This window comes from Canis lupus, chromosome 25, assembly GCF_011100685.1.
Source record: "Canis lupus familiaris isolate Mischka breed German Shepherd chromosome 25, alternate assembly UU_Cfam_GSD_1.0, whole genome shotgun sequence".
NCBI lineage: Eukaryota > Metazoa > Chordata > Mammalia > Carnivora > Canidae > Canis > Canis lupus.
The window spans coordinates 27,608,423-27,620,173 of record NC_049246.1 but is presented as its reverse complement, the minus strand read 5'-3'; the positions used below and the strand labels follow the sequence as shown (position 1 = coordinate 27,620,173).

At 36.8% G+C, this 11,751-nt stretch overlaps 1 protein-coding gene across 2 annotated transcripts; it reads right to left on the bottom strand.

Moving 5' to 3' along the window:
- Positions 1–273: 273 nt before the first annotated feature.
- On the bottom strand, positions 274–11,723 carry LOC102151341 (serine protease-like protein 51). Of its 2 annotated transcripts, none has more exons than XM_038573672.1 (5): positions 11,586–11,723; positions 3,187–3,267; positions 2,153–2,407; positions 992–1,134; positions 274–814 (listed from the first exon to the last, which is right to left on the bottom strand). In XM_038573672.1, exons 1-5 carry the CDS (start codon positions 11,644–11,646, stop codon positions 536–538), a joined length of 819 nt encoding a protein of 272 aa, XP_038429600.1. In that variant the 5' UTR covers positions 11,647–11,723; the 3' UTR covers positions 274–535. The 2 variants fall into 2 exon arrangements, with proteins under 2 accessions (XP_038429600.1, XP_038429599.1); XM_038573671.1 differs by having other exon boundaries at positions 277–814; positions 2,153–2,412; positions 3,075–3,267.
- Positions 11,724–11,751: the final 28 nt, after the last annotated feature.

Below are 11,751 nucleotides of genomic sequence, written 5' to 3'. Positions count from 1 at the left end.
TTTCCTTCATGAATAGCCCAGTAGATGAAAGCATTTGTACCTCAGATGGGGAGCTCCCTGTGTGTGAATCTATGTAAAGCACTGAAATGATGAAATTAAAGCTGGTAGCTATTGAGGTAATACTATGTTCCATGAAAGAAGTAAAAGAAGTTACTCAATAACACAAAATGTCAGAGTGATGAAAGACCTTGAGGTTCATCTAATCAAATCTCCTTACTTATAGATAAAGAAACCAAAGTGACTTCTCAAGGTTGGGTTTCCAAGATTGTCCGAAGTCTTCTTTGATCTTTTTGGAGGTCATCTTTATTCTGGGATCCCCAATATACTGCTTTTATATCTTTATAGTGCTGTATTTGGCCTTCCTTCATAGATTTGCAATATTTGGGAGATTAATCCACATCTGTCTTCCATGGTTTAGCATAGAAGCTAACTCATAGTCAATGCTTCATAGATGCTTGTGTAAAATGAGAGGGAAGAAAGGAGGAGGAGGAGGAGAAGTAAGGGTAAGTCTAAAGCTTAGTGATTTGATTTATCACTAGTAAACATGGTAGATAGCAACATTTGAGAACCCCAAGCCCAATAATAAGGGGTACCACGGAACGTGAAGCAGGGAGCTTCTCCAGACTCCTGAGATGATGTAGGCTTTCCCTTCTTTTTCCGTCTCCTCTTGGATCCATGGAATAAATTGAGCCACAGACACAAACATACCAGGCCTCCCCCTGAAGCCAGATCTTATGCCCCAACTGAAGACACCCACTTGGAAGAGCTTCTGGGTTCCATGGATAGTACAGACCATAGGTGCCCCACTGTCTCCCTGAGAATGAGAGAATAAAGAAGGTACAGTCTACAAGGAATCAACAGTAGCTCTAGAAAGGGCAGGATGAGAGGGTCCTAGTGGCATGGGCTAGGGGCCTTACTCCTGGGTTCTGTCCTGAGAACCTAGAAAGTGGTGGGGCATGTAGAGGATAGGGCCAAGGCAGGGGCTGAGTACCTGGCAATCGCCTTTGGTCCCTGGTTCTTTCCAAGCACAAACCATGTTCCTAGAGAGTTGGTCTACCCTCTTGCTGCATTCTCTCCAACTAATCTGCATCAATCTCAGCTTCTGCAGGTACATGTTTAAGTTGTCATGTTGGTCTGGGAAATGAGGAAGCTAGTGTGAGAATGTGTGCTGTATCAACTACTGAAAGTGACTAGCCCACAAATGATCAGGGTGGAAGCCACAGAATGATGCAAACACTTAGCAAATCATAGACTTACAGGGTAGAAAGGCCTTAGAGGTGACCTAATGTAATGCCCCATTCAATCCCCTCTTCAGGATCTGCAATAAGTGGTTCCTTCATTTCTGTTACATGTTTTCCCTTTGGGAAACTAATTCTTCTGGAAGCAGCCTACAAAACCCCCAGCAGTAGCCTCTGCCAAGTTAACCTAAAATGAGCTTCCACCATGGCCCTACTATCTCTCCACAGACATCCTTGGTCCCTGTGCAGAGGTTCAGGATAACCCAACTTCTGAATTAGTGTTGTCCAGTATCCTAGGCCAGTAGAGAAACCAGGAAAATGACACACCTATAATTGCCAGCTTGTGGAAAGGAAATAATTGTACTGCTTAGAGGACCTTCTGGTGTCCCCATCCCACTCCCATCTTTCCAGAAGTTCTCTCTGTCTGGCCAGACTTTTGCCCTGGGAAAGGAGTTGAGTCACTGATGACAAAACTTGGTTGGAAAATCACTGGTTCAGTTATTTTGGACTTCATCAAATGTTAAACAGAGAGCAAGATGCACCTCATTGGGGAGATGTGCATCATAAAACAATCCATGAAGGAAGAATCCAAACTTGCTTTCTACAGTACTTCTGGGCTCCCAAAAAATTATCACTCTCATATTTTGAGATTCTTCTGTATTCCAGGATTTCACTAGGGACTTTACAAGTATAATTGCATTTAATTTAATCCACACAGCTGATTCGAGGGAAACTGCTGTCATTCTACAGGTAAGAAAAGGTGAGGGTGAGTAAGGTGAAGTAACTAGCTCAAGATCACACAGCTATAGTACTGAGGGCAAAATTCAGACCTGAGTCTTCCAAAGCATCATGCTGTCTAGCTCAGGGAAACCTAAATGTGAACTTTCTATGGATTTTGAAGGGAAAGCACATACCATACTCATAAGCTGCCACCCACTCTGCCATCCAACACCGGTCCCAGATACTTTCCTCCTTCTGAAGACAGATGGGCATTTTGAAGTTATTGAATTGTACTGGTGTAGCAAGCAGGAGCAAGGAAAGATCACTGTCAAGGTGGGATGGTGTATAATCTTTGTGAATAATTATCTTCTGCACTTGTTTTCTCTCCAAGTGGACATCGCTGAATCTTCTGATTCCCATGACCACAGTAACATTTTCCAATGTCATTTCTAACCTAAAAAATTAATATAATAACTCCAAACTATAATAATAGTTACACTGCATTTCACATTTATAGACACATTGGTAAACAGTAGAGTTTACAACTGAATACTGAGAAATCCAAAGAAGTGAATGTACAGTGGCCTAGAGAGTGGCTAGAAATCAGAGTGGCAGAGATCAGAGGTGCAGATACAGGCAAATGTCTGAGCTAGTGAATCATCAGCCCAGGGAGATTTCTTTGACCCGAAGGAAGTGGAATGAATCCATCTAAGAGAATAAAATGTGAATTCCTTAACAACAGAAATTTTGACAGTATTGTTGACTCCTGTATCACCAGCACTTAGAACAGCACATGGCAGGTGTTCAGTGAGTATGTGTACAATAAACAAATACAATGTGTTGTCTACACATGTGGCAGGCAAGAGAATGGAAGACATACTGATTTTCCAATACTGGGTGCAAAGTCACAACTAGCAGCCAACCTTAGGATATGGTTCATTTAAAAGGAAAAAGTGGGTGTAAAGAAGAGACTTTTTGGTAAAAAGCCAATGGGAACAAACTGGGTATAGAGCCCACGGCTTCATAAGCCTTGTGCACTAACCCATTAAGCTACCCGGCCAAGACAAAATGTTGAGGAGATTTTATGTAAATTAAGACAATGCTTCAGAAACTTACAGGATTCTTGGGAAGCAATGTGCAGCTGTCAAAACCCACCACGGATGTATGATTGAGCCTCCACAGAGGTGTTTCCGTGACATCTGGATACTCACTTGCCATGGGAACTCACCTTCCTGGACTTCAAACAGTTCACGAAATTTTAACGATGATGAGTTTGAAAAGGCAGGTCGGTGGCCACATTGAACTTTGTCTGAAAGAGAAATGAAAGAGCCATTTGTACACAAGGAGCACTGAGAAGTCCTTCTTATCCGGTATTCCCAGCATCTTCCAAGTTTATCCTGGTGTTGGAGCTGAGTGAAATAAATGAGCAGGAGCAGAGGGGACAGGACTCAGAAAATATCAGCAAAACACACTTCCTTTAAGGTTTGTCCTTCACATTCAAAAACTGCTGTGAAACCTGGAGAAGTTGGGGTGGAGATCCATCAGGAGCTATAAAGGGGCTGGGGTGGCAACGCGAAAGGGCCAAAGATCAGTAGGATCCATTCAGGAGACAGCAACCATGCAGAATTTGAATAGGGAAAGTTAATATCAAGAATTATAAACTAACAAAGGAATAACTACAAGGGGTCAAGAGGACTCCAAGAATGCTCTAAGGTTAGGGGGAGGACTGAACTTGGCAGGGGAGCCCCTTCCCAAGGCTCAGGCTCAGAAATCACTAGATAATGTGTATTTGCGGCGCAAAGGAAAAGAGAACTTTGCTAGTCCCTATTGCTACATAAGCAGGAAACACCCCTTTGAAGTACAGCTGGACTGAGGCTGTAACACTTCCTGGTAAATAGGTGGAGGTGAGCAGGAGGGAGCCCAAGTGTCAAAAGCCTGGTCATTAGCCAGAGTGCACAAGGCCTGGGGTGTCCGTGTCTGTGTTGGGACTGCTGCAGCAAGGAGGTGTAGGAGATTGGAAGAATTTGGGGGACTGATCAAAGAAAAAGATATGACCACAAGGTGGCAGTAGCACACACAACCTTTATTTGAATAGTTTTACCCCCAGAAGCCTTTTATTTTATTTTATTTTATTTTATTTTATTTTATTTTATTTTATTTTATTTTATTATTTTATTATTTATTTTTATTGGAGTTCAATTTGCCAACATATAGCATAACACCCAGTGCTCATCCCACCAAGTGCCCCCCTCATTGCCCATCACCCAGTCACCCCAACCCCCTGCCCACTTCCTCTTCAACTACCTCTTGTTCATTTCCCAGAGTTAGGTGTCCCCAGAAGCCTTTTAATGGCAGAAGACTACATAGGAACTAAGGTCTGGAGGCCACCATACAAAAGGGAAGGAGAACAAGGGAGCTCTCAGGGGTAAGAGATCCCAGAAGGGATTTAACATCTAGGTAATGTTGTTCCACAACAGAAATGGGAGTCTCTGAGTCAGAGAGCAATTAAGGGCAGCAATGGTGTGTTTATAACCCAAGCTTTATCTTATATATGCCTAGCAGATATTGGGTACAATTTCATGAGGTTTGCAAAACAGGCAGGCTCTACATATCTAAAAACTGCTAGGTTGGGCCTTGTTGAAACCAAATGGGTATGTAAAAAATTAAGTTTGGCCCTGGCAGGTTTTGAGCTAATGGGTATCAATCATCCTGCTATGAAGTAGTAAACAATCTATGGTTTAGTAGACAGAAACCATGTTGGAGCCATTTATATAACAAGAAGTCACTAAGTAGAGGACAAGGCTCAAGCTTATAGAGGCTGGAGCCAAACACCTCTGGATGTCCTCTCCCTGCAACAATCATATTTTAGGATTAGGAGAAGTAAGCAAAGTGTGCCAGACAGAACAAGGAAAAAAGCTCCTTCCTTTCTGTAGTATTTGTCTACTACTTTCTACCAAGGATAATTTTGTTTTCCAGATTAAGATGTAACTGACATACAACAGTATGATAGTTTAAGATGGACAACAGAATGATTTGATACTCTTATATAATGCAGAATGATTACCACCATAGCATTAACTAACCTCTCCACAGCATCCCATTATTACTATTTCTTTTGTTGTCATAAGAACATTGAGGATCTACTCCCTTAGCAACTTTCAAGTATATAGTGCAGTATTATTAATTATGATCATATTATATACATTAGGTCCCCAGAATTTATTCATCTTCTAACTGGAAATTTGTATCTTTTGACCAAATTTTCCCCATTTCTTGCACCCCTGGCCCCTTGATAACCATTATTCTGCTCTTAGTTGTTTGGTGTTTTTTTTTTTTTTTTTTTTTTTCCAGATTCCAAATTTAAGTGAGGTCATACAGCATTTGTCCTTCTCTGTCTGACTTATTTCACTTTGCATAATTCCGTCAGGGATCCATTGATGTTGTTGTAAATGGCAGAATTTCTTTCTTTCCTATGAATGAATAATATTCATATATATATATATATATATATATATGTCACATCTTTATCCATTCATCCATTGACAAACACTTCGGTTGTTTCAATATCTTGGTTATTGTGAATAATGCCTAAATGAATGCAGGAATACAGATATCTCTTTGAGATCCTGTTTTCCTTTTTTTTTTTTTTTTTTTTTTTGGATATATACCCAGAAGTGGGATTGCAGGATCATATAGCAATTTTACTCTCAATTTTTTAAGGAAACCTCATTCTGTTTTCCATAATGGCTGCACCAAATTATGTTCCTACCAACAGTGCGCAAGGGTTCCTTTTTTTCTACATCCTTGTCAATACTTGTTATCTCTTATCTTTTTGATAAAAGCTATTCTAGTAGGTGTGAGATGATGTCTCATTGTGTTTTTGATTTGCATTTTCCTGATGATTAGTGATGCCAGTGTATCAGCTATCTGTTGGACATTTGTATGTCTTCTTTGGGAAAATGACTATTCAGTTGCATTTTTTAATCTAAAGAAAGTTTGGCTATGAAATTGTATGAGTTCTTCATATATTTTGGATATTAAGCCCTTATCAAAATATGGTTTGCAAATACTTTCTCCCATTTAGTAGACTACAATTTGGTTTGTTGACTTTTTCATTTGTTGTGCAACTTTTTAGTTTGATGTAGCTCCTCTCATTAATTTTACCTTTTATTGCTTGTATTTTTCATGTCATGACCAAAAAATTGTTGCCAAAACAATAACAATGTCAAGGAAATTTTTCCCTTTGCTTTTTTCTAGAGCTTTTTTCTAGTTTTATGATTTCAGTTTTTATGTTTAAGTCTTTAATCCACTTCAAGTTAATTTTGATGTGTGGTATAAGACAGGGATCCCACTTCATTCATGTGACTAACCAGTTTTCCCAGAACTGTTTATGGAACACTTTTTTCCTCCACTGAGTATTCTTGGCTCCTTGTCAAATAGTAATTGACCGTGTATGTGAGGGTTTATTTCTGTCAATTTGTTTCCATTGGTCTTTGTGTCTGATTTTATTCACTATAGCTTTGTGTGATGCCTCCAGGTTTGTTCTTTCTCAGAATTACTTTGGCTATTCAGGGTCTTTTTTTTTTTTTTTTTTAAATTTTTTTTTAAAGTTTTTATTTATTTATGATAGTCACACAGAGAGAAAGAGAGGCAGAGACACAGGCAGAGGGAGAAGCAGGCTCCATGCACCAGGAGCCCGATGTGGGATTCGATCCCCGGTCTCCAGGATCGCGCCCTGGGCCAAAGGCAGGCGCCAAACCGCTGCGCCACCCAGGGATCCCAGGCTATTCAGGGTCTTTGGTGATTCTATACAAATTTTAAGGTTTTTTTTCTTTTCTGAGAAAAATATTGTTGGAATTTTGATAGAGATTGTGTTGATACCATAGATGGTTATAAGTAGTATTCAACTTTTTCCCTTTGTTTTTTTTCTAGGAGTTTTATGATTTCAGTTTTTATGTTTAAGTCTTTAATCTTAAACTTGGGATATTTTTCCATTTGTTTGTGTCTTCTTCAGTTGTTTTTCTGTTTTTCATCCAAGTCATAGTTTCCATTGTTGAGATCTTTGATATTTTTGGTTAAATTTATTCCTATTTGATGCTATTGTAAATGGGTTTATTTTCTTTATTTCATTTTCAACTGTAATGTTGTTGGTCTACAGAAATGCAACTGATTTCTGTATGTTGATCTTGTATCCTACAACTTTACTGAGTTCATTGATTAGTTTTTTGGTGTAGTATGTATATTTTGTATATATAAAACTACATCATTTGTAAACAAGACAATTTCACTTTTTCCTTTTTAGTTTGGATGGCTTTTATTTTTTCTTCTTGCCTGATTGCTCTGGCTAGGGCTTCCAGTGCTTTGTTGAATAAGTGAGAATGGGCACCTTTGTCTTGTTCCTGGGTTTAGAGGAAAAGCTTTCCATTTTTCTCCATTGAGTATAATTTTGGCTATGGGTTTGTCATATACCACCTTCATTATGTTGAAGTAATGTCCTTTAATACCCAGTATGTTGAGCATTTTTATCATGAAAGGCTTTTTTGTCAAATGCCATTTCTGCATCTATTGAAATGATCATGTGATTTTTATATTTCATTCAATTAATGTGGTGTGCCATATTAATCCCAGGGACAAATGCCACTTGATCATAGTATATGATCCTTTTAATGTGCTATTGAATTTGGTTTGCTAATATTTTGTTGAGAATTTGTATATCTATATTCATCAGGAATATTGGTCAGTAGTTTTTTCTTTTATAGCATCCTTATCTGACTTTGGTATTAGAGTATGCTGGCCTTGTGAAATGAGTTTGGGAATATTCCTTCCTCTTCTATTTTTTGGAAGAGTTTGAAAGACCTGACATTGATTTTTCTTTAAATGTTTGGTAGAACGAACCATTGAAATTGTCAAGTCTTATCCTCTCTGTGTTGGTTGGCTTTTGATTACTGATTCAATCTTTTATTCATTATTGGTCTGCTCAGATATTCCATTTCTTCATGATTCAGTTTGGTAGGTTTTATGTCCTAGGAATATATCCATTTCTTCTAAGTTATATAATTTGTTATCATATAATTTTTAAAGCAGTCTTTTATAAGTTTATATATTTTTGTAATATAAGTTGTCATGTCTTTTTTATTTCTAATTTTATTTATTTGAGTCTTCTATTTTTTTTCTTGGTCTAGCTAAAGGTTTGTATATTTTGTTTGTCTTTTTAAAAAACCAACTTTTAGGGGTGCCTGGATGGCTCAGCCAGTTAAGCATCTTGCCTTTGGCGCAGGTCATGATCCCAAGGTTTTAAGATTGGGCCCCATGTGTCTGGCTCCCTGCTCAATGGAAAGCCTGCTTCTCCCTCTTGCCTGCCTGCAGATCTCCCACTTGTGCTCTCTCTCAAATAAAAATAAAATATTTTTTTAAAAAGCCAACTTTTAGTTTCATTGACCCTTTGTATTGTTTTTCTGATTTTTATTTCATTTATTTCCACTCTGATCTTTATTATTTCCTTCCTCTGCTAACTGTAGGCTTAATTTGTTCTTCTTTTTCTAGTTCCCTGAACTATAAATATAGATTGTTTATTTGAGATCATTCTAATTTCTTAATATATACATTTATCACTATAAAATTTCCTCTCAATTGCTTTTGCTCCATCACATAATTTTTGATACATTACATTTCCATTTTCATTTGTTTTGAGATATTTGTAAAATGTCTCTTTTGATTTCTTCTTTGATCCATTGGTGGTTCAGAAGTGTAGTTTCCATGTATCTATAGATTTTCCAGCTTTCTTCTTCTTCATTCTAACTTCATTCCATTGTGGTCAGAAAAGATAGTTGATATGATTTCAATGTTCTTCAAACTTCTAAGATTTGCTTTGTGCCATATTGTGCAAGAATGTTCCCTATGATTCCCAAAGAATATTCTGCTGATGTTTGATAGAATGGTCTATACATATATTAAGTTCATTTGTTCTGGATTATGCTTCAATTCCAATGTTTTCTTTTGATTTTGTCTGGATGTCCTACCCATTGTTGTCAGTGGAGTAGTGAAGTCTCCTAATATTATTATATTTTTGTCTATTTCTCTCTTCATATCCATTAGTATTTAATATATTCCAGTACTGCAATGTTGGGTGTGTATATGTTTACTATTGTTATATCTTCTTGATGTGTTGACTTTTTAATCATTTATATAATGACCTTCTGTTATCTCTTGTTATCTTTTTTTTAGTGTAAAGTCTACTTTGTCTGATGTAAGTATGGATACCTTCACTTTTCTTTTGTTTTCTACTTCCATGAAATATCTTTTTCCATCTCTTTACTTTGAGACTAGCTGTGTCTTTAGAGCTAAAACAAGTTTCCGGTAAGCAGCATGTAATTGGATCCCACTTTTCTTTTAATCCATCCAGACATTCTTTGCCTTTTTATTGGTGAATTCATTTCATTTAGATTTAGAGTGACTATTGACATGTAAACACATACTACTGCCATCATATCATTTACCTTCAGGCTGTTTTGCATCGCCATTGTTTCTTTTTCCCTCTGTTTCTACCTTTGTAAAGTGGTTTTCCATGGTGATTTGTTCAGTCTCTCCTTTTATATTTTGTGGCTCTACTTTAGGTTTTTAGTTTGTGGTTACCATGTGACTTATATAAAACATCTCATATATAAAATACTTATTTTTATGCTGATAACATTTGCCTATAAAATTCCACTTTACTCCACTTTTATATTTTTCATGTCACACTTTACCTTTTTTATGCTATGAATTCACTGAGAAATTATAGTAGCTATAGTTATTTTTAATGCTCTTTTCCTTTAGCTTTATAATATAATTGATTAACAGCATTCTAATATAGAGTTCCAATTTCCTAATTCTGTTTATTTTTCACCTTTGCTAGAGTATTGTGTACTTACACTTGCTTTTATGTCACTGATTACCTTTTTTTTTTTTTTTTTTCATTTCAGCCTGAAGAACTCCTTTCAGCATTTCTTGCAAGGCAGATCTATTGGTGGTAAACTCTGTTTTTATTGTTTGAGAAAAGCTTTATTTCTCTTTCATATCTGAAAGATACCTTACTGGATAAAGTATTCTTGACTGGTAAATTTTATCTTTCAACACTTTGAACATGCCATTCTACTGTCTTCTGGCCTGTAGATTTTCTGCTGAGAAATCTGAAGATAGCCAAATGAGGGTTCCTTTGTAGACTACTTCCTTTAAAAAAAAATTTAATCTTGAACTCTTTTATTGTACATAAAATTTAAAACCAAATTGCATATCTAAATGTAAAAGATGAAAAATAAAACTAGAAAATAACATAGGAAAATATCTTTATCTAACTGGGATGAGGAAAATGTTAATTTAAGATGCAAAATAATTCAAATTCTGGAATAATGACAGGTAACAAATTCTCAGCATTTGCATTTCAGCATCTGGCACTGTTCTCAGAACTTTATGTATATTTAATCTTCACAAAAACCCTAATATTGCCATTTTACAGATAAGAAAACAAATACAGAGATGTTTTGTAACTTATTCTGAGACCACACAGCAAGTGTGTGAAGGAAATGTGATAAATTGCAGTCAGTCTAACTTCAGAGTTCATATGCTACAGGTCTGATTGTGTTTATAATCTGGGATGAAAAGGTCCTTCTAGCACATCAAATAAAAATATTGATGAAATTTTTACATAAATTTAAAATTTTTACATTTGGCCCAAAATAGAGTTTTAAGAGTGTTAAAGAATCAGGAGAAAAGATTTTGCAGCACACACATGAGACAAAGAATTCATGTCATGAAAATTTTAAAAAGTCCTGCAAACCAGTTTATAACACCCACTCAAATACGAAAAATGAACCATAGGAACAGGTAATTCTCAAAAGGATAAATGGAAAATGTTACAACCAAGGAAAATGTTATAGGTAAGGAGGTAAATGATGGTCTTGTGACCAGATACATTTCAGAAATACCAGATTAAATAAAATTAAACTATTTTCTTTACAGTGAGATTTCTCAAAACCTTTAATATGTGTATATTCACTGTGACTCTACAGAAAAAATATTAAATAGAGCACTTCTAAATCTTATGTAACCATGAAGCCTTTTTTTCTGTGCAGCTTCTAATAGGACAGGGATTTTACAGAACATACTTGAAAGCGCTGCATTAACTCATTTACTCCTATAATAGCCCTAAAACTTCTCCTACTTTATAAGACTATATAATTTAATACAGGTGATCTAAATTAATAAGGCCCTTATTCCACCACAACTCTGCTATTTGTCACAGAGTGTTGGGCCCAGAAAGATCCTTAATACATTTATAAAGAAGGGAATGAAAAAAAAAAAAAAAAAAAAGAAGGGAATGGAGACTGGAGAAGCAGAGGCAATTGCTAAATTGTTTCTCTAAGTTTCCTGCATTTCCAGAACTCTGGGTCCAGACCCTGGGAGATCATTTTAAATAGCATGTCCACTAAACCCAAAACATCTGCTTTGATTAATCAATTGTAATCTCATTTCCTGAGCCATTTGCTCTAACTCAGCACCCCCTCAGGACTCTAAATCAACTCTACAGGAACCAGGTGAGAGGTTGGAGGCCTCTCTCCATCCTCTGCTCTGGGTTAGCCTGGCACAGACCTGGCTCTTCCAGGACATGTCCCTTGAACATCATAAGCAGTGGAATTAGAAGCTGGAGCATCTTCTTTTCATTCCAGTCAGGAATTGCCCAACCTATGCCTTTAGCCAAAGCTGATAATATGCCACCTGCAGCTGCTTCAGTTGGGGCCATCACAAATGCATGGCA